Here is a 22,230-nt window from a genome sequence, read left to right as displayed (position 1 = left end):
TATCGTCTCCACAGTGTAGACATACCCTATTTATTTTTAGTCTTCCGGATGGTTTTTTCGGTTTATTAGAAATTTACATGAAGAAAGTGTTTTTTTCCCAGCAAATACCTGCCCTCCATCCACAGTCCATCCCCACCACCACCACCACCCACACACTCTCTCTCAGCATGGAAACAAGAACCTTGCAGCAGGAGAATGCAACCAGCATCTGTCTGGTTTGTTTATTTTGAAGAGTGAGAATTTAGGGCTGATGAAAGTGGCCAGAACGACAGATCTGGAGGCAGAAATGCTCTCTCTCTATTTATCCGCAAACCAGTCCTATCCTCCCTCCCCGCGTGCCTCAACCCCAACCTGGAAAGACTCCTGAGACTGGACTCCCTCCTGCATGTAGTTCACTCACCCTTGTGGAGGTTTTCAACAAGGATGCCCAGTTACTGCCAGCGTAGTGATGGGCTTGTGTGGATACTGGGAAGGAGGCAGAGACCCACCAAACATTCCGCACAGGGGGCTGCTAACCAGCCATCAGATCACCACAGCTTTTGTTCACCACTCACCTGGGCTACTGTCAGATCAGCCACCCAGAGGTTAAAGTCCCCATAGCCCAGTAACCACCAACAGCAAACTTGGATAGAACTCAGGTCTCCTGGGTTCCATTCCCACCTCTGACAGGGCACATGGCCCAGGGGTTAAAGAGGTGTGTACTTTTTACAGGAGATCTCCAGTGGACTGCTGGATCGGGGTCACTGGGAGGTGTGTTCCCCAGTATCAACTGTACACCTGCTGTGAAAAATGCCACATTCCAACTGCAGAATAATCAACAGCTGCCCTGTTGGTACATTTCTACTTGCATCTTCTAGGCTATGAAGGCAAGGTTTTCCAACCAAAGCGAAGAGTGGATGCAGTGGCATGTGTTGACATAGTCAGACTTGATGGTGCCTAGATTCCACTGTGATGGGCACATTCGAAGTGTCCAGATCAGGTCCTCAGGCAGGCCTGGATGGAAGTTCAGGCCTGCAAGAGATCTTCCCAGTCGGCGCAACATCACAGAATCCAGCCACTTCAACAAACAGAGCTGAGGAGCTGTTCAAGTGAGTGTCAAGTCTTCTAAGGCCATATTTACAATGCCCCGTCCCAGCTTCTTCCACAAGAAGGGGGAAAGGAAACCTTGTTCTCTGCAGAAAGCGCGCCGAGAGGGAACAGCTTCCACGCTAGAGCTTGCTGGTATGAATGAAGCAGGCTCATTCTTACAAGACAATGCTGTGCCAATGTCACATCCATGTGGCCGTCGCCCAGAAGTGGGACTGTAACACAGACGATAAAGAGCCGGCTAACTAGGGATTCCAGCGGGTGACGCGAGGCCAACGCCAGCAGAACAGGGAAACTGCTCACTGCAATTTGATATCCCAAGCATCTCTCCATGCCATGCCGTGAACAATCTGCCTCTGTCCCTCAGTTACTCACAGAAGTTATTTCATTTTTCGGGCACAATGTGCTGAGACAGAAGGCTCATTCTAACGGGCTGCCAATACGGGGTCCTCCCTACTGTGCATGCCAGGGTCCGGAAGCTGGCACTCCAATCAGCTGCAGCAGGAACAAACTCTGGTCTATTCTGACCCAGTGCATTAAAGCCAACAGGAGTAAAATAAAAAACAGACCACCAAGACTTAGGGCCCATGTCTCTGCCATTAGACCCAAAGGACAAGAATAACCATGTAATGCATAGCTTCAACCTCGGAGGCACTAAATATGGCTGCAGAGCCGGATTTATTTCGTACCCTGGCTGAAGCCTCATGCCTATTGTAGGAAGTTGGTATTGAAACCATGACAGGCAAGGAAATTCCCAGGCCCAGGGCATCAAACTCTGCCACTTTCCATCGAAGGACCTTTACCAACTGGTCCCCATGACCCTGCTGCGAGGCATCGATATCCCCAAAACCAAGGCATGGAGAGGCACATGTGCCACCACGTTAGAGATGGGATTTGATGCAAGCAGCACTCAGATCACTAGGCCACACCAGGAGAGAGAAATAAGATGATCCGTAGGGGAGAAATACAACTTTGCTGATGGAGCGGCAGTGTGGCCTAGGGGACTGAGCCCTGGCTCAGGATCCAGGAGACCTGGGTCTGTTCCAGACTCTGCCAGTGGCCTGCTGGGTGACCTTGGGCAAGTCACGTCCTCTCTCTGTGCCTCGGTTTCCCCAGCTGTTAAATGAGGATGGCGATACTGACCTTTGTAAAGTGCTTTGAGATCTGCTGATGAACTGCACTATATAATCGCTAGGGTAATATCAGGTTTCAGAGTAACAGCCGTGTTAGTCTGTATTCGCAAAAAGAAAAGGAGTACTTGTGGCACCTTAGAGACTAACCAATTTATTTGAGCATAAGCTTTCGTGAGCTACAGCTCACTTTTTGGTTAGTCTCTAAGGTGCCACAAGTACTCCTTTTCTTTTTAGGGTAATATCATCATCCCAGTACTAACTGTGGCCTGGAGAAGAAACAGAAACTCACACGTATTTAAAAGGTAAAAGGTTCTGCAGAGTACAGAATCGAGGGCCAAAATCAGAGGCCAAACAAAGGAACTACCTGCCACCAGAAAGGTTATTTAGCAAGCAAAGCCCATAATAGGGCCTTTGTCTTCCACTGAGCAGGCCTCTCTGGTCCCGATAAAGCCTCACTGACCTATCCAAACCTGAAATACCATCCCATTCCAATAGCCCTGCTTCTGGGATTCCTGATCAAATTCACACACATGCAATTATTCTTTCCTGGTCTTTAATGAGATTCTGAGCAGGGCTTTGCCAGCTCAGCACAGCACCGATACCTGTATGTACCAAAATCTAGCAACAAAATGCAGCCACCTCTGGGGTGGAGGACAGCAATTCACTGGTAGAGAGCACGACAGACGCAGTGGGCAGGACCAATCCCATTCTCCTACAAAAGAATCACCTTTGCATCCCTCTGTCACGCACTAACACCTGGGCGTGTGGGGGAAAGAGTCCAGATCTAGTTTTATTAACGTCTCCTACGCTGTAGCCAGCGGGGAGCTGAATTCCTCGACCTTGTAAGGATGAAGAGCTGAGAGGACCCAGGCACGGATTTGAACCCGTGATTCCATGGAGACGGATGCGTAGCTTGCTGAGCCACCCCCTCCAACACTTGTCTGGTACAGACAGTTAATCTGATTTGCTGCGCTGGAGCAGAAGTGGGCCGCTTCCTGTGGAGATTTAACTAGTAAAATTGCAGAGCGCTTTGCGGACATTGCAGCCGATTATTTTGCTTTCATTAGCTTGCGAGGAACTGAAACCTGCAGAGGATAAAAGGGCAGAAATCCTTCCCTCCTCCGACTGACAGCCCATCACCATGGCCACACAGTACAGCTGCATTTCAGCCCTATACCTCCCCAACTGAGATGCGGAGAAATTGCAAACTCATCGGGGCATAAAGGTTCCTGACAAGCTCCAGTTACGTGACAAGCAAAAGGTATTCGAACAGCAGAGGAATAAACCTTGTTATTTCTCCTTTCTATTTTTGGCTGCACTTTCCCTTCCCTGTTTAGGGTAGTATATTTTGTAACTCTACAACACGAACTCCAGCCTCAAGGCAGCATTACCTAGCGGTTTTCTCAGGACTCCTGGGTTCTACTTCCAGTTCAAAGAAGGAGTGTGAACTAGCGACTAAGGCTCAAGGTTTCTGTTTCTAGCTGGGTTCTGTTTGTGAGCCTCACTATATGGCGTGGAGCCAAGGGGTTTCCTCATTTCTCTGATCACCACCACCCAAGGATTGTTAACCCAAACCGACCTTTGAAAAGTGCTTTGAGATCCCTGGACGAGAAACTGTGCAAGGGCTCAGAATTATCACGTGATATGGCCACCCCGGGCTCCAAGGGAGAAGGCTTATCCCAGACACCCGCGCTACCAATGCCTCGCTTGCCACCCACACCAGCCCACACCTGCAGGGCACAGAAGGCATCACGCCCCCCTCGCCACCAGTGCCCTACTGGCACTGAGAAGGATGGGCCATTAGCCAGGATGGGCAGGGATGCCACACCGTCCTCTGAGTGTCCCTAGCCTCTGTTTGCTGGGAGTTGTTGATAGGGGATGAATCACTCAATGATTGCGGGTTCTGTTCACTCCGTCTGAAGCACCTGGCATTGGCCGCTGTTGGAAAGACAGGCTACAAGGCTAGATGGACCATTGGTCTGACCCAGTATGAGAAACAGGCAGCCACTTTGTAATCACTCTCCTTTAACTCCCTAGGCACACTGTGCCCCTGTGCGCCCCAGCTAGGCACAACACACACCTGTAAATGTTCTGTTTGTACAGCGCCTAGCACACTGGGGTCCTGGTCCACGCCTAGGGCTCCCAAGCACAAGAGTAGTACAAACAACCACCAGCAAGGCGCTTGCTATCCCAGCGCAGGCAGGAGATGCCGGAGGAAGGACTAGAAAACGGCTTCTCAGGCAGGTGGCCACCCAGCTGAGCTAGAGGGGTGTCTCCACTCGCTCACTTCAGTAGGCGCTCCGCCCTTGGGTGCTACACTGACATTGCCCTTTTCATGCCAGCTGCGCAGAACTGGAACCGGAGCCGCTTGCGGGACGGAGGGTGGAAGCCCAGCAGCCTCCAGGCTGCCACGCAACTGGAAGAAGAGACATTAACAAGGTCTGCAACATCCCCTGCACAGCAGACAGCACAGAGGTTTTTATGGTCCTGGATAGAGAGTCCTACAGAGCAAACTATGGTGCGCCCAGGTACCTAACAGAGTTGTCTCCACCCTGCAACCCTGTGCCTGATCCACAGGGGACAGGAGTCTGTTACAGCCCCTCCTAGAGCGCCCTCACTCTTTGGCTCAAGCTGTAGCAGCTCTGGAGGCCCCGGATTCAATCCCTGGTGTGTCGGCCATCACATAAGCAGGGTCTCTTCCAGGATTCAAACCGCTGCGGGCCTCGGAGGCTTGGGTTGAGCTTCTTTTGATCAGAGGAAGAATGTAACCCGTGTTACATCAGCAGGGACAAACCAAACAAATGAACCTTCCCGGGGACCGATACAAATGCTAGGAATGTCTGATAGCCTCCTGTGTCCTGGAGTGAAAACCTCAGACCACCTGCTACCCACAGCTACTGGGAAGGGTTTTGGGATTCCCACCGGGGTGCTGTCCGTGCTCTTCTCTCAGAAGCCTCTGGCCATTGGGTCCTCTGCTGTTGGGGAAAAAAAGGAACCCCGACGCATGCCCCGATGTCAGAGCTTGCTGACTAGGGAGCAAAGGGCCGCAGCGGAAACTGGAATATGGGTGCAGAAGCCATCAGGGAGAAGTAAAAAGGACTGGAATGGCGTCTGCTAGGTATCCACTATTTTCTCCTACCATCCATACAAGAAGGATGTGGATAAACTGGAGAGAGTCCAGCGAAGGGCAACAAAAATGATTAGGGGTCTAGAACACATGACTTATGAGGAGAGGCTGAGGGAGCTGGGATTGTTTAGCCTGCAGAAGAGAAGAATGAGGGGGGATTTGATAGCTGCTTTCAACTACCTGAAAGGGGGTTCCAAAGAGGATGGCTCTAGACTGTTCTCAATGGTAGCAGATGACAGAACGAGGAGTAATGGTCTCAAGTTGCAGTGGGGGAGGTTTAGATTGGATATTAGGAAAAACTTTTTCACTAAGAGGGTGGTGAAACTCTGGAATGCGTTACCTAGGGAGGTGGTAGAATCTCCTTCCTTAGAGGTTTTTAAGGTCAGGCTTGACAAAGCCCTGGCTGGGATGATTTAACTGGGAATTGGTCCTGCTTCGAGCAGGGGGTTGGACTAGATGACCTTCAGGGGTCCCTTCCAACCCTGATATTCTATGATTCTATGATCCCCGACTCCCCCAGCATCTTGGCTCCAGTGGGAACTGAGGGAGAGGGAGGCTCCCACTATTCTACTCCATTTTGGGGTCCTTTGTCCTCTCCCCCATAAACAGCTGCAGGGTGTTTTCCTGCAGCCCACAGCCTCCCACACACCCCTCAGCAGCCACACGAAGTCAGCAGGACTTTTGGGGGTGTGGCCACTGCCCACTGGGTCCCAATCCCAGCTCTGCATCCTACCGCTTTCCTGACAATCACACAGCTCCTTCGGAAAGCTCCCAGCATCAGCAGAGGCCCGGGGGTGGCCTGCGTGCAGACTCAGACAGCCCTGCCTGGGTCCGTGGCTGTAAGGCTATATCGTCATAACCAGGAGGGCTACAAGCTTCAACGACAGCTGAAATCCTGCAGACACAGAGTTCAGGGCCCACCGCGGCCAAGAAAGATTTTAATTTCCAGGTGGTTTAGGTGCTTCAAACTTTCAGCTTAGCACCCCCAGCCAGCCCCCTGGCTTGCCCACAGTGTTACCTGACCCTGGGGGTGGGGCCTCACCTCTGGCAGTGATTTCATTTGCCTACAGAAACTTGACTACTGTGGCAATGAGAGCAAGAGAAATATCTTTAAGTAAATGAATCACCAGGCCCTAACTTATCAGGGTTTAATAACTACCTAATCAAAATCTGTATTTGTTCTAATACAGGGAGTAGCTGAGATTGAACGGACAGAGAAAGACCATTGCTGTTTGCACAGCCAACACTCCTCAGGGAAAACTGAAGCTACCAGCCCAAAGCCAGTTGCTACCAGAGGCAGGTGTCAGAGACACAGTACCACAGCGTGCCGAAATACAAGCCACTTCGAATCCTAGCAGGGACGGCGCTGCAGGCACCTCAAAGGTCCTGTGGAACTTTTCATAATAAGGGGTTCGTTCCTCGCTCCTCCCCATTGGCTGTTGACATCCTCCACCCTAGGGGTGGATGCATTTCAGAGTGAAGCCATCTCCCAACACTCCAAACCCTGGGGTCTAGTCTACGCTTAGAAGTTAGATCGACCTAGCTACGGCCGTCACGGATTCGGAAAGCTCACATTCCTGACCGCCCCAGTTAAGCAGATCTAACCCCCAGTGTGGATGCGGCTACATTGACAGAAGAATTCTTCTGTCGACCTAGCTACCACCGACCGGGGGCAGGTGGGGTGGGTTACCTACATCGACCGAAAACCCCTTCTGGCCCTGTAGGAAGCATCTACACGACAGCAGTTTAGCTGTAGCACCTCGAGTGTAGACGTGACTTTAACTAGCTGGAGTAGTGCTTGCTACTGAGTGAGACTACTTGCAGTAGTAAACAGTACACCTGCTAGGAAGAGCATGCAGGCCTAGCCTGCAACTTCTAAAGCACAGTGGGGTTCCTCAGAGGATGAAAAGTGTTAGTTTTAAAAATGCACCATATTATTCGTTATTATTAACTTATAGAAAACACGTGAGAGATTAAACTCCATGGATCAGCTCCTGCTTGGGTGGCATTTAGAAATCTGAGTGTGTGTGGATGATAAAAATCCTCTGAGCAGCACAGAAAGGGATAGGACCAAAAAACTAAATAAATAAAAATAGAACCCTAGGCATGCAGAATGCACTAAAATACCGGCTTTATCTCATGTCTTTCCACACGGGAGGATATTAAACCAATGACAGCAGTGAAAGGAGAATACTGCATTCCAGGAAAGAATCAGTGCAGTGTTTTCTGCATGGACTTTTGTTTTGGGAAGAGGTGGGGGAGTAATCCCCCATGCACTTCTCTCCCCTCTGTTTCAATCCAATGGCCTTCCCCAGCCCCCAGCAAGCATGGCACTGACCCAATCCATTACCACCACCCCACTGCAGCAACTAACCTCACTGCCTACACCCCACTTGCCGCCTGGCATATCCACATTCTCCAACATCACTTGGCAGATTGCAACAACCTTACTCCAGGCACCAGAGACCACACTAAAGGGGTCACATCTGCAGTCAAGACTCCCATTAACTTCCAGTGGGGGCCTTGCCTGCGTGAGGACTGCAGGATCAAGTACTGACATGGTGCATGAGAGGGGGAGGGAATTTCCTCTTCCAGGGGAGCTTATCTAGGTAATTTACCAAGTGGCCACACAGTCTGCAGAGGAACCTGGGTACCATACATGTAATAACGCCCATCCTAGACTAGGCCCAGCCACAGCCCACTGCAGTCTGCATAGGGATGGAAACAGAGGAAGCTGGAGGATCAGTGGGGGAGGGGGGTGACCCAGACAGGGAGCAACTCGCACACTGAGAATAAAATTATTTAAAAGCATTTTTATGTAGAAAAACCACACACACAATTCCTCCTGTGGACAAACAAAACAGGGCATTCCCCAGCCTGCAAATCCTCACAACCCACATACCAATTCTCTCTCTCTCTCTCTCTCACACACACACACACAAAAAACACCCCATACACAATTTGTGTAGCACCACTAGTAGCCCCCAACAACTCCCCCCATTTGCATCACACTCAAACTAGCAAAGTAGCCAGTTTCCTCAATTCAAAACAAGCCCTGCCCAGAAAAATGAACCAAAATCCCAAAGTAGCATCGCTAAATTTGATATTCAATCATGAGCATTAAGAGGACAAAAAAATAAATAACCCAACAAACACATACCTGTCTAGTGCAGTCTGCGGAAGCCTCACACTCATGATTCTTCTCGTCTCCTTCGCTGATCCAAAAATCCAGGGTCCTCTGCTTTCTTTGCTGCTTTTATAATTTTAAAATCGCACCCTCCCGGAAAAAAAAAAATTCCAGAAGAGGAAAACAGACCAAGATCCTGGAAGCTGCAGGTCCATCTTGAGCTGGAGTCGGAACATGGTCTCTTTTTTTTTCCTTTTCTTTTTTTTAATTTTTCCCCTCCTGTTTTCTTCTAAAAAAACTTAAAAAATGCACTTGCCTTTATATTACGCCCAAAAATAGTCTTTTCAAGGTTACAGATGCTGTCGAAGAAAATTAAAAGGAAACAAAGCAGTTTTTCTTCAAAATATTAAAGTCTTAACTGCAAAACACAGATAAAAAACATCCTTATAATCCAGTTTTAACAGCTGTTCTTCTGTTTGCAGGGCAGAGACCAAAAAAAAATAAAGAATTAAAATAAAATCCCTCGCCTAATACTTGAAAAACTGTAGCAGAAAAAAAATACCAGAAGCTCAAATTCTCCAACAAATTGGCACTTCTTTTAGGGTAACAGCTCGGTCTTTCCTTACTATCATTGAAAAATAAATAATCAATAAAAAATCATACAATAATATGTACACTATTTCTGAGTCCAGTTCAACCCTTAAAAAAAATTAAATAAAAAAGATTTCCTAATTTTTTAAACCCCCAAACTGCATTTTAAGGTTCTTAAAACTTGACACAAATTGGTTTCTTCCTTAAAAAGAAAACAAAACAAAACAAACCCAGAAGATAAAATACCAGCTCATGCAAACCCAGCTTCCGAAAGCAAAAAATCCACAGGCTCCCTGAAAATAAATAGCAATTCTTGTTTGGTTCCTCAAAAGACTCCCCAATTTCCACCTTTCCAGGCCTAGTGACCCCTTTCTTGAACTCTGCCTCTGAACCCCAATATCCTTTTCCTTGCAGCCTAAAATGAATCACTCCCTGCAAACTCCCCCTCTCCACGAAATGGAGCTTCTTTCCTTCTTTATTTCTCTTCCTCCCTTTCCCTCATCCGCTTCTCTGCCTCTCTCTCTTCCTCTGTCTGAGTCTTTCAGTGGGAAGAAGAAGAAGAAGAAGAAAAAAGGGAAAAAACAAACCACAACACTGCACCAATTCTTGTTAGGAGCTTGCTGGCAAATCTGGTTTGAAAGGTCCCTGTATATCTCTCCCTCCCGCCTCCTGTTTTCTTCCTTCTCTCACTGCATTAAGTGGCAGGGAAGCGAGGGGGGGGGGGAGAAACCCAAGTAAAAAGCCTGTTCCCTTCTGGTTGAATTATGATTGCTGGTCTCTGTGCATCCCAGCTGGGGGAAGGGGGGTTCTCCACCCCCTTTCTCCTCTTTCCCCTTCTCCCTCTCTGGCTCTTTGCTGCCCGGCTCCTGCGCTCCTCCAGCCCCTGGAAATGGCAGGGGGGGGCGAATCCGAGCCCCTGGGTGCCAAAGCCCCTTCTCCCTGGGCTGCTGGGGTGGGATCCTGCCCAGGGAGCGGCCTAGCTGCAGCTCTCAATCCCCAGCCTTTCCCAGCCCTGCCTCCCCTCCTCTCTGGAGCCCTGCCTCCCCCCGGCTCCAGTGGCTCCCTCCCTCTCCCAGAGGAAAAGGAAGGGGGGGGGAGGCCACCCCAGGAGGGGAGGGGAGGAAGGAGGGAAGGTGACAGAGGGCAGGGAGGAGGGGGCAGCCGCAGCCTTTTCCCCTGCCCTGCTGGGGCCAGCTCAGGCTGCGGCGGGAGGAGGGAGGGGAGCTGCCTGGTATCCCTGCCCCCCCCCCAGCTAATCCCTCCTCCTGCTGCTGAGCAGCCCCCCCTTCCCCCGGTGTCCCTTCCCCGCCTGCCACAGGGATCCCCCCCATTCACAGCCCCCCCTTCCCCCGGGGTCCCCTTCCCCGCTTGCCAGAGGGATCCCCCACCTTCACAGCCCCCCCTTCCCCCGGGGCCCCCTTCCCTGTCTGCCCCTGGGGTGCCAGAGGGATCCCCCCATTCACAGCCCCCCCTTCCCCTGGTGTCCCCTTCCCCGCCTGCCACAGGGATCCCCCACATTCACAGCCCCCCCTTCCCCCGGGGTCCCCTTCCCCGCCTGCCCCTGCGGTGCCAGAGGGATCCCCCACCTTCACAGCCCCCCCTTCCCCTGGTGTCCCCTTCCCTGCCTGCCAGAGGGATCCCCCACCTTCACAGCCCCCCCTTCCCCCGGTGTCCCCTTCCCTGCCTGCCACAGGGATCCCCCCATTCACAGCCCCCCCTTCCCCCGGTGTCCCCTTCCCCGCCTGCCACAGGGATCCCCCCCATTCACAGCCCCCCCTTCCCCGGTGTCCCCTTCCCTGCCTGCCAGAGGGATCCCCCCATTCACAGCCCCCCCCTTCCCCGCTGTCCCCTTCCCTGCCTGCCAGAGGGATCCCCCCATTCACAGCCCCCCCTTCCCCCGGGGTCCCCTTCCCTGCTTGCCAGAGGGATCCCCCCCATTCACAGCCCCCCCTTCCCCCGGGGTCCCCTTCCCCGCCTGCCAGAGGGATCCCCCCATTCACAGCCCCCCCTTCCCCGGTGTCCCCTTCCCCGCCTGCCAGAGGGATCCCCCCATTCACAGCCCCCCCTTCCCCCGGTGTCCCCTTCCCCGCCTGCCACAGGGATCCCCCCATTCACAGCCCCCCCTTCCCCCGGTGTCCCCTTCCCTGCCTGCCACAGGGATCCCCCCATTCACAGCCCCCCCTTCCCCCGGGGTCCCCTTCCCTGCCTGCCAGAGGGATCCTCCACCTTCACAGCCCCCCCTTCCCACGAGGCCCTCTTCCCTGCCTGTCCCTGGGGTACCAGAGTGATCCCCCACCTTCACAGCCCCCCCTTCCTCCGGGACCCCCTTCCCTGCCTGGAACAGGGATCCCCCACCTTCACAGCCCCCCCTTCCCCCGGTGTCCCTTCCCCGCCTGCCAGAGGGATCCCCCCCCATTCACAGCCCCCCCTTCCCCCGGTGTCCCCTTCCCTGCCTGCCAGAGGGATCCCCCCATTCACAGCCCCCTCTTCCCCTGGTGTCCCCTTCCCTGCCTGCCAGAGGGATCCCCCACCTTCACAGCCCCCCCTTCCCCCGGGGCCCCCTTCCCTGCCTGCCAGAGGGATCCCCCACCTTCACAGCCCCCCCTTCCCCCGGTGTCCCCTTCCCTGCCTGCCAGAGGGAACCCCCCATTCACAGCCCCCCCTTCCCCCGGGGTCCCCTTCCCTGCTTGCCAGAGGGATCCCCCACCTTCACAGCCCCCCCTTCCCCCGGGGTCCCCTTCCCTACCTGTCCCTGGGGTACCAGAGTGATCCCCCACCTTCACAGCCCCCCCTTCCCCCGGGGTCCCCTTCCCCGCCTGCCCCTGCGGTGCCAGAGGGATCCCCCCCATTCACAGCCCCCCCTTTCCCCGGTGTCCCCTTCCCTGCCTGCCAGAGGGATCCTCCACCTTCACAGCCCCCCCTTCCCCCGGGGCCCTCTTCCCTGCCTGTCCCTGGGTTACCAGAGTGATCCCCCACCTTCACAGCCCCCCCTTCCCTGCCTGCCAGAGGGATCCCCCATCTTCACAGCCCCCGCTTCCCCCGGGGTCCCTTCCCCGCCTGCCCCTGAGGTGCCAGAAGGATCCCCCACCTTAACAGCCCCCCCTTCCCCCGGTGTCCCTTCCCCGCCTGCCAGAGGGATCCCCCCCATTCACAGCCCCCCCTTCCCCCGGGGTCCCCTTCCCTGCCTGCCAGAGGGATCCCCCCCATTCACAGCCCCCCCTTCCCCCGGTGTCCCTTCCCCGCCTGCCACAGGGATCCCCCCCATTCAGAGCCCCCCCTTCCCCCGGGGTCCCTTCCCCGCCTGCCCCTGAGGTGCCAGAGGGATCCCCCCCATTCACAGCCCCCCCCTTCCCCCGGTGTCCCCTTCCCCGCCTGCCAGAAGGATTCCCCACCTTCACAACCCCCCCTTCCCCCGGGGCCCCCTTCCCTGCCTGCCCCTGGGGTGCCAGAGGGATCCCCCACCTTCACAGCCCCCCTTTCCCCCGGGGCCCTCTTCCCTGCCTGTCCCTGGGGTACCAGAGTGATCCCACACCTTAACAGCCCCCTCTTGCCCCGGTGTCCCTTCCCCGCCTGCCAGAGGGATCCCCCCCATTCACAGCCCCCCCTTCCCCCGGGGTCCCCTTCCCTGCCTGCCAGAGGGATCCCCCACCTTCACAGCCCCCCCTTCCCCCGGTGTCCCCTTCCCCGCCTGCCAGAGGGATCCCCCACCTTCACAGCCCCCCCTTCCGCCGGTGTCCCTTCCCCGCCTGCCAGAGGGATCCCCTCCATTCACAGCCCCCCCTTCCCCCGGGGTCCCCTTCCCTACCTGCCAGAGGGATCCCCCACCTTCTCAGCCCCCCCTTCCCCCGGTGTCCCCTTCCCCGCCTGCCACAGGGATCCCCCACCTTCACAGCCCCCCCTTCCCCCGGGGCCCCCTTCCCTGTCTGCCCCTGGGGTGCCAGAGGGATCCCCCACCTTCACAGCCCCCCATTCCCCTGGTGTCCCCTTCCCTGCCTGCCAGAGGGATCCCCCCCCATTCACAGCCCCCCCTTCCCCCGGTGTCCCTTCCCCGCCTGCCACAGGGATCCCCCCCATTCAGAGCCCCCCCTTCCCCCGGGGTCCCTTCCCCGCCTGCCCCTGAGGTGCCAGAGGGATCCCCCCCATTCACAGCCCCCCCTTCCCCGGTGTCCCCTTCTCTGCCTGCCAGAGGGATCCTCCACCTTCACATCCCCCCCTTCCCCCGGTGTCCCCTTCCCTGCCTGTCCCTGGGGTACCAGAGTGATCCCCCACCTTCACAGCCCCCCCTTCCGCCGGTGTCCCCTTCCCCGCCTGCCCCTGCGGTGCCAGAGGGATCCCCCCCATTCACAGCCCCCCCTTCCCCCGGTGTCCCCTTCCCCGCCTGCCAGAGGGATCCCCCCCATTCACAGCCCCCCCTTCCCCCGGGGTCCCCTTCCCTGCCTGCCAGAGGGATCCCCCACCTTCACAGCCCCCCCTTCCCCCGGTGTCCCCTTCCCCGCCTGCCAGAGGGATCCCCCACCTTCACAGCCCCCCCTTCCGCCGGTGTCCCTTCCCCGCCTGCCAGAGGGATCCCCTCCATTCACAGCCCCCCCTTCCCCCGGGGTCCCCTTCCCTACCTGCCAGAGGGATCCCCCACCTTCTCAGCCCCCCCTTCCCCCGGTGTCCCCTTCCCCGCCTGCCCCTGCGGTGCCAGAGGGATCCCCCCCATTCACAGCCCCCCCTTCCGCCGGTGTCCCTTCCCCGCCTGCCAGAGGGATCCCCTCCATTCACAGCCCCCCCTTCCCCCGGGGTCCCCTTCCCTACCTGCCAGAGGGATCCCCTCCATTCACAGCCCCCCCTTCCCCCGGGGTCCCCTTCCCCACCTGCCAGAGGGATCCCCCCCATTCACAGCCCCCCCCTTCCCCCGGTGTCCCCTTCCCCGCCTGCCAGAAGGATCCCCCACCTTCACAGCCCCCCCTTCCCCCGGGTCCCCCTTCCCTGCCTGCCCCTGGGGTGCCAGGGGGATCCCCCACCTTCACAGCCCCCCCTTCCCCTGGTGTCCCCTTCCCCGCCTGCCACAGGGATCCCCCACCTTCACAGCCCCCCCTTCCCCTGGGGCCCCCTTCCCTGTCTGCCCCTGGGGTGCCAGAGGGATCCCCCACCTTCACAGCCCCCCCTTCCCCTGGTGTCCCCTTCCCCGCCTGCCACAGGGATCCCCCACCTTCACAGCCCCCCCTTCCCCCGGGGCCCCCTTCCCTGCCTGTCCCTGGGGTGCCAGAGGGATCCCCCACCTTCACAGCCCCCCCTTCCCCCAGGGTCCCCTTCCCTGCCTGCCAGAAGGATCCCCCACCTTCACAGTCACCCCTTCCCCCGGTGTCCCCTTCCCCGCCTGCCCCTGCGGTGCCAGAGGGATCCCCCACCTTCACAGCCCCCCCTTCTCCCGGGGCCCTCTTCCCTGCCTGTCCCTGCGGTGCCAGAGAGATCCCCCACCTTCACAGCCCCCCCTTCCCCCAGGGTCCCCTTCCCCACCTGCCCCTGGGGTGCCAGAGGGATCCCCACCTTCACAGCCCCCCCTTTCCCCGGGGTCCCTTCCCAACCTGCCCCTGGGGTCCCCAACCTTACTTCCCCGGGGTGCCAGAGGGATCCCCCACCTTCACAGGCCCCCTTCCCCTCCTGCCCCTGGGGTCCCCTTCCCCACCTGCCCCTGGGGTGCCAGATGGATCCCGCATTGTCACAGCCCCCCTTCCCCGCCTGCCCCTGCCTGCCAGAGGGATCCCTCACCTTCACAGCCCCCCTTCCCCTCCTGTCCCTGGGGTCCCCTTCCATGCCTGCCCCTGGGGTGCCAGAGGGATCCCTCACCTTCACAGCTCCCCTTCCCTGGGGTCCCCTACTCTGCCTGCCCCCGACATACCAGAGATATCTCCCACCTTCACAGCCCCCCTTCCCCTCCTGCCACTGGGGTCCCCAACCTTCCTGCCCCCGGGTGCCAGAGGGATCCTACACCTTCACAGCACCCCCTCCCCTGGGGTCCCCTTTTCCTCCTGCCCCCAGGGTGCCAGAAGGATCCCCCACCTTCACAGCCCCCCTTCCCCTGGGGTCCCCTACTCTGCCTGCCCCTGGGGGTGCTAGAGGGGTCCCCACCCTCACAGACCCCCCTACCCCTGGGGTCCCGTACCTTCTGGTCCCTGGGGTGCCAGGGGTGTCCCCCACCTTCACAGCCCCACTTCCCCTGGGGGTCCCCTATCCCTCTTCCCCTGTAGGTATCAGAGAGGGGTTCACATTCACACTCCTCCCTCTTCCCCCCCCCCCCTTTGCTCATGAGGACGCTGGGGAGGAGAGCAGGAAACAGCCTTACTGGGGTACGGTGGGGTGAGGGGGTTACCCCAAGGGTGAGAGTGCTGGGAAGGGCTGAGCTGATCCCCCTTGATTGTCGCTGGGAAGGTGGGCAGGAGAGAGTGAAAATGAAAGTGACATCTGGACAATTCTCCCTGGGAAACTTTCCCCTCCCCTACCCCACTCCCCTCTCTGGGGGTGTCACGCACCTTGGCTGGACAGGGAGGTTCAGCTGTTTACTCCACGCCCACATTTGGTCTCTGTCTTGGACACCTCGTAATTATCAGCGCGGGTGTCGCGCCCCTCGTGTAGACACACCGCCCGGGGGGGCTGCCAGCGTGCGGCACCCTGGGGACACAGGAGCCCCCAGTTTGCCCCTCGAGGAAGAGAATTCAGCACTGAGGTGGGCGGACTCTTCCTTACCCTGGAGCAGCCCCGTTTACATCAGAGCAAAGTAAGCGTGAAGCGCAACTACCGGGATGCAGCATTTTTCACACACCCCCTCCCGTTTACACGGATGTAAGCGCACCCCACAAATCGTGGGGCAGAGGAGAGCCCAGTCTCCAGCTGGGCTTCCCAAAAAAACTTGAGGCAGCCAAAATCTGTGGCTGCTTTCAAAAATGTCAGCCTTACATGGTCTGTGCCTCAGTTTCCCCCCTTAACGAGACGGGAGGACCATTCTCACCAGCCTTATGCTCGCTCCCCCTTTCCCCCCGGCTTCGGTAAGCAGCACCCTCCTAGCTCCCTGCACTTCCTAGCTCCTCCACTAAGAGGCGCCATTCCTGGTTCAATTCCCCTTAACCCCGGGGCTTAACTTTGTGACAGCTGGGAGGTGTTTAACCCCTTCACACCCACCTTCCTTGCCATGACACTCCCACTACTCCCCAACCCTCCCTTGGGGGTGAGAAGAATTAACCCACAACACCCCTTAAAGTTGCTTTGAGCCGGTTGGAAAAGGGTCTAAACCATTCTCCATCAGAAAATGCCATTTTGACACAACCCAAATGTCCCAAAGGCTGATCGACCAATAAAGTCATTTTAAAACAAAAAAGGGACAAAGGACATTTTCAAAAGGTTGAAAACCACTGGAACCAAACCACCTCTGATTTGTTGTTTCCGAACCACTTTTGTTTTCCTGTATAAATCAAAGTACATTTTGAAATGAAAAGCATTAAAAGGGAGTGTTTCAAATACAACTGAAAAAAATTCCCATGGTTTCAAAACTTTTTTGGGGGGATGGGAGGGGGGAGGAATTTAACTTTTGTGAAAATTTCAGAATTCCGGCTTGGGGATGGAAGCTTTTTAAAAATAAAAAATCTCAGTTTTCACAGGCTGGAAAATCCATTTTCTGAGCAACTCTGTGAGAAGCGACCAGGGTGCTGTCAGGCCCAGGAAGTTTGGGGTGGGGGGGAAGCGGGATCTTCAGAGGACATGGAGGAGGTCTTCAGGATCTTCTGAGCAACTCAGTTCTTCTGGCACTCTAGGTGTGCATGGCCCCAACCGACCTCCATCCCTGGCGGTCCAGAGTTGTTGCTAGAGCATGCACCCCAGCCAGCCAGCAGGGGGCAGCCCCCCAAGCAGGGGGACGTCTGCCAATGGGATGGCACAGGCCTGCGGATGCTTGCAAGGCCAGAGATTCTTCCCCAGTGCCTTCTCTGCAACCTCCCTCCCACTTTCTTGCCCAGGTACAAGCTAAGGCAGAGCTAAAGCAAGGACTACGGAGGCCTTGACGTTTTTCACTGGCTTTATATTAAGATTTAAATCGTGAAGCCATTTCTGCTCAGCAAGCAACAGTCAGAGCCAAAGCCTCAGGGTTAGATCAGTGCCAGCTGCATCACTGTAGCACCTAAGGCCCCATGGTGCTTGGGGCTGTACATACCCAGAGCAAGACAATCCCTGCCCCAAGAGCCGGCAGTCCAAAGAGTGGAGATAAAGGAAGGTTGTGTTAGAGGAGGGGCTGGGGTGCAGAGGGATTAAGTGAGTCACGAATTGAATCTAGATCTCCTGATTTGCAGGCCAGCTCCTTATGCACCCGACCACCCTTTGTGTACACGCTTTGGTCAGAGATTTGGGGATCCTTGCAAGGCTGGTGACCTTTTGGTGCTTTTCTTAAAGCCCCAGCTCCTGGAGTCATGTGCCAACAGAGGCACCTCAGTCAGGGGTGCCCTCAGGGAGGTCTCACGTACACCAGGCCTCAGCTCCTCTCTCTCCGCCTCCCCCTGAGTTCAGCAGCCTGTTGACCTTTTCACCACAGGGCAAAAGAAGCTGCAGGTGGGGAAGCTGCCTCCTGTCCTCCCTAAAAGGCCCAGTCGAGAGCCTCGAGTCAGTGCTAGTTCCTCGTCACACGCCCCATTGCCTGCACTGTCCTAGCCAGGCTGCTTCCTTCTAGAAATACCCTCCCACACTGGAAGAGGGTTTTTCTGCTGCCCCTCACTGCACATAGCTCCAGCCGGACCCTTCTCTCAGGCGAGCAAGGAGCACCTGTTCCCAGCTCTTGGTTTCTGTATCCCCTGCTACAGCAGCCTCAACTCCTCTAGCTGAGCAAGCAGGCTGCCTCTTATAGGAAGCATGTCACCTGATCCAACCACAGCCCTAACTGGGGATAGGTGAGGTTGAGCCCACCTTCCCCTTAAAGGGCCAGCATGCCCAGCAACGAAGGGCTGCGGCCCCAAGGAAATAAGCAGCGGCAGGGCAAGTCAGCCACAAAGCCCTATGGTCAGGGTGTACCATTAGTGTCCTTGCACCTTCCTCTGAAGCTGGCCCCTGCCGGAGAGAGGATGATGTTGACCTGGGTCTGATCGGTTCGAGGATTCGTGTGTCCTTCTGGAACGTGAACGGGTGCAGTTTGGTCTAATCAGATATGTACGTCTCTCGCAGCCTCTGCTGTTGAGACACGCTCTCTCTCAGGCTGGAGCTCTGGGCTGGATGCAGGGATCACTGGGTGAAATCCTCCGGCCTGTGCTCTGCGGGAGCTCAGCTAGCTGAGCAGAACGGTTCCCTCCTGGCTTGAAATCTACAACTCTGTGAACGTTATTATTTGTATTGTGGTACAGGGCGCCCCGGTCCTGGCCCAGAGCCTCAGGGCCCTAGGCGCAGCACAAACATCGATCAAAGGTGGTCCCCACTCCACAGAGCTTCCCAGGGATCCTGTCCGGCCTCTTGACAGTCTCTACGTAAAAGAATAAATGGACACAAATCAAAAGATGTCAAGAATTATAACATTCATAAACCAGTCGGAGAACACTTCAATCTCTCTGGTCACGCAATCACAGACATGAAGGTCGCTATCTTACAACAAAAAAACTTCAAATCCAGACTCCAGCGAGAAACTGCTGAATTGGAATTCATTTGCAAATTGGATACTATTAATTTAGGCTTAAATAGAGACTGGGAGTGGCTAAGTCATTATGCAAGGTAGCCTATTTCCCCTTGTTTTTTCCTACCCCCCCCCCCCAGATGTTCTGGTTTAACTTGGATTTAAACTTGGAGAGTGGTCAGTTTGGATGAGCTATTACCAGCAGGAGAGTGAGTTTGTGTGTGTATGGGGGTGAGGGGTGTGTGAGAAAACCTGGATTTGTGCTGGAAATGGCCCACCTTGATTATCATGCACATTGTAGGGAGAGTGGTCACTTTGGATGAGCTATTACCAGCAGGATAGTGAGTTTGTGTGTGTGGTTTTTGGGAGGGGGGTGAGAGAACCTGGATTTATGCAGGAAATGGCCCAACTTGATTATCATGCACATTGTGTAAAGAGTTGTCACTTTGGATGGGCTATCACCAGCAGGAGAGTGAATTTGTGTGGGGGGGTGGAGGGTGAGAAAACCTGGATTTGTGCTGGAAATGGCCCACCTGTTGATCATTTTAGATAAGCTATTACCAGCAGGACAGTGGGGTGGGAGGAGGTATTGTTTCATATTCTCTGTGTGTATATAAAGTCTGCTGCAGTTTCCACGGTATGCATCCGATGAAGTGAGCTGTAGCTCACGAAAGCTCATGCTCAAATAAATTGGTTCGTCTCTAAGGTGCCACAAGTCCTCCTTTTCTTTTTGCGAATACAGACTAACACGGTTGTTACTCTGAAAACTGCGAATATAGTAACGCTCACAGACCGCAATCAGCCCATGGGGCGGGGCACTGCACACACACAGGAGGCAACAGGGCATGTCGTTATCCCTTCTGTCTTTAGCAGAGTCAAGAGGCTTCCAATAAACCCGGGCTCGGCTGTGTCAGGATGCTGCAGCTGCCAGCGGGGGGCCCCCAAAGACCAGTGCACCCCATCACTCCTTCTCAAACCGACTCTGGTGTTCAGTAAGTGCCAACCCAGCTGTGAACTGACCTGCCCTCCTGTGATGGGCGTTATGGCAGGTTCCCAGCCAGAATGGGGCTCTATGGCGTTGGAGGCTGCCCCGGGCACAGGTACATGGCGGATGGGCCTTTACTCTGGAATACGGTCACTATTTTCCTGTAAGTGACGGGCGCTTGGCTGTCCATCTGTCCAAGGTCACTGTTCATGAGCTCTTACGTTCTGAAAGTGAAAGGAAAATAAGTCTTTTTTTCCCCCCCAAGGGAGATGCAGCAGGGTCCAGTGGTTAGAGCACTGGCCCCGGGTTCTATTCCTGGCCCCGCCCTCACTTAGATTTGGGCCTCGTTGTGCAGGGTGCTGCATGTGCACATGGCAAAAGACATTCCCTGCCCCAAAGAGGCTAAAGAAACCAACTGGGACAGTGTTGCCCAGGGGACAGAGCACTGGGCTGGAAATAACTCAAGAGACCTGGATTCTATTCCTGGCTCAGCCACTGGCCTGCTGGGTGACTTAGAGCAAGTCACTGCCCCTCCCCGTGCCCCAGTTTCCCCATCTGTACAATGGGGCTAATGGGGCTGCCCCCTCCTTTGTAAAGTGCTTTGCGATCTACTGATGAAAAGTGCTAGATAAGCGCAAGAGATTATTAAACAAAGGGTGGAAGGGGAAACTGAGGCCCAGAGAAAGGCAGTGACGTACCCAAGGCTGCATGGCAGATCTGGGTCTAGACCCTACATTTTCCATGTGGGAAAGCTATGTCACCGAGGCCCCAAGTGTTCTGCCTGGTGTCTCCAAAGCTTTAGTTGAGGGGAGGGGAGGCTTTGTCTATTAACCCCACTGTAATAATGCCAGGTGAGCAGGAGGTGAATCGGCGATGACCCAGGCTGGTCACTAGGGGTCACTAGTGCCACACAGACCGTTGAGTCAATCATTAGCAGGCGGCTTTGAGAGGCCACAGTGTAACAGAAATACTTTTGGCGGGGCCCCTGCAAGCCAGGTCTCCCTGAGATTGCACCGTTCACCACCGTCTAGCACACCTGGGGGGGGCTCCCCTCCCGCATGGCAAAGAATGCCAATCAGAGACGAAGCAATGGAGATGATGGGAAATAGCCTAGCCCCGAGATCCACGCCAGCTGCGCTTGCTCGTCTCATATGCTCGCTCCCACCAGCTGTTTAGCACGCCGGGGCCCGGGGAAGGCTGGTGTTGTGGGTCGGGAACTGGTGTCGGGCGCTGGAGAGCTGCATTCAGTTCTTGGCCCTGCACACGGCCTACGTGACCTAGAGCAAGTCTCTTCATCTTTGCCCAGCTGGGCAATTCTCTCTAGGCCTGCCTTCTCTATTAGATTATGACCTTTTGGGAGCAGGGACCGGTTCTCCTAGGTCTATGTACCGCACCTAGCATGAAGGGACCCTGATCACCTTGGTTCGGGATGGTCTAGCTCAGGGGGTCTCAAACTGGGGGTTGTGCCCCCTCAGGGGGGGTCACAAGGTTATTATGTGGGGGCGGGGGGTGGCGAGCTGTCAGCCTCCACCCCAAATCCTGCTTTGCCTCCAGCATTTATAATAGTGTTGAATATAAAAAACATGCTTTTAATTTATAAGGGGCGTCGCACTCAGAAGCTTGCTCTGTGAAAGGGGCCACTCACACAAAAGTTTGGTCTAGCTGCTACCACATGACAAAGAATAATAAGAACCAGGGGTCAACTTTTTTAGATGTGGCCGCTAGACCAGGCCTGTGCTTTTCCACATGTCAATTTCTCGATGTGCAATTTTTCACCGCTCAGATGTCAAGCGCGGCAAAGCCTTCGCACTGCTATGTCTTCTTTCCCCCTGCACCTGGCTTTCCAGGCACGGCCATCGCCTGTCCACACAAATATAACCGGTTTCAGAGTAGCAGCCGTGTTAGTCTGTATCCGCAAAAAGAACAGGAGGACTTGTGACACCTTAGAGACTAACCAATTTATTTGAGCATAAGCTTTCGTGAGCTACAGCCCACTTCATTGGATGCATTCAGTGGAAAATACAGTGGGGAGATTTATAAACACAGAGAACATGAAACAATGGGTGTGACCAGGTGTTACCAGGTTCCATCGGATGTATGCATCCGATGAAGTGAGCTGTAGCTCACGAAAGCTTATGCTCAAATAAACTGGTTAGTCTCTAAGGTGCCATAAGGACTGCTGTTCTTTTTACAAATATAACCATCATTGTGATCATCTGATCGCACCTCCTGCATAACACAGGCCATAGGGCTTCCTTGAATTAATTCCTGCGCCATGTCCAATTGCTGTGGTGAACTAGTGTCGGTCTTTTCAAAGAACATCCCGTTTTGGATGACTGTGGCTTAGGTTGATGTCTAGCTAGGACCTATGTGATATAAAACATGCCACCTACTGGCACATAGGAATAAGTGGCTCTGGCCACCAGGAACATGGGGTGAGCATTTTCTGTCAAGAATTTGGACAAGCAGCACCCTTTCCAACCCCCCAGATGACAAGGTGGATTTGGTTCTAACTTAGCCCCCTTCAGATGGGGATTTGGGGAAACAACCGAGAGA

The 22,230-nt window shown here is 55.3% G+C and overlaps 1 protein-coding gene across 9 annotated transcripts in view; it reads right to left on the bottom strand.

Annotated features, from left to right (window-relative positions):
• ARHGEF11 (Rho guanine nucleotide exchange factor 11) overlaps positions 1 to 10,269 on the bottom strand; it is an 86,992-nt gene extending 76,723 nt beyond the window's left edge. For 8 of the 9 annotated variants that reach the window (XM_048828047.2, XM_048828043.2, XM_048828040.2 and 5 more), the window contains exon 1: positions 8,507 to 10,269. In XM_048828047.2, the coding sequence (XP_048684004.1) occupies positions 8,507 to 8,541 (35 nt within the window). In that variant the 5' untranslated portion in view covers positions 8,542 to 10,269. The remainder of the gene's footprint in view (positions 1 to 8,506) is intronic. The other variant, XM_075122951.1, reaches the window with a different exon arrangement.
• Positions 10,270 to 22,230: the final 11,961 nt, after the last annotated feature.

Source organism: Caretta caretta, chromosome 24 (assembly GCF_965140235.1).
Source record: "Caretta caretta isolate rCarCar2 chromosome 24, rCarCar1.hap1, whole genome shotgun sequence".
NCBI lineage: Eukaryota > Metazoa > Chordata > Testudines > Cheloniidae > Caretta > Caretta caretta.
This window is presented reverse-complemented; position numbering and strand designations above follow the sequence as displayed.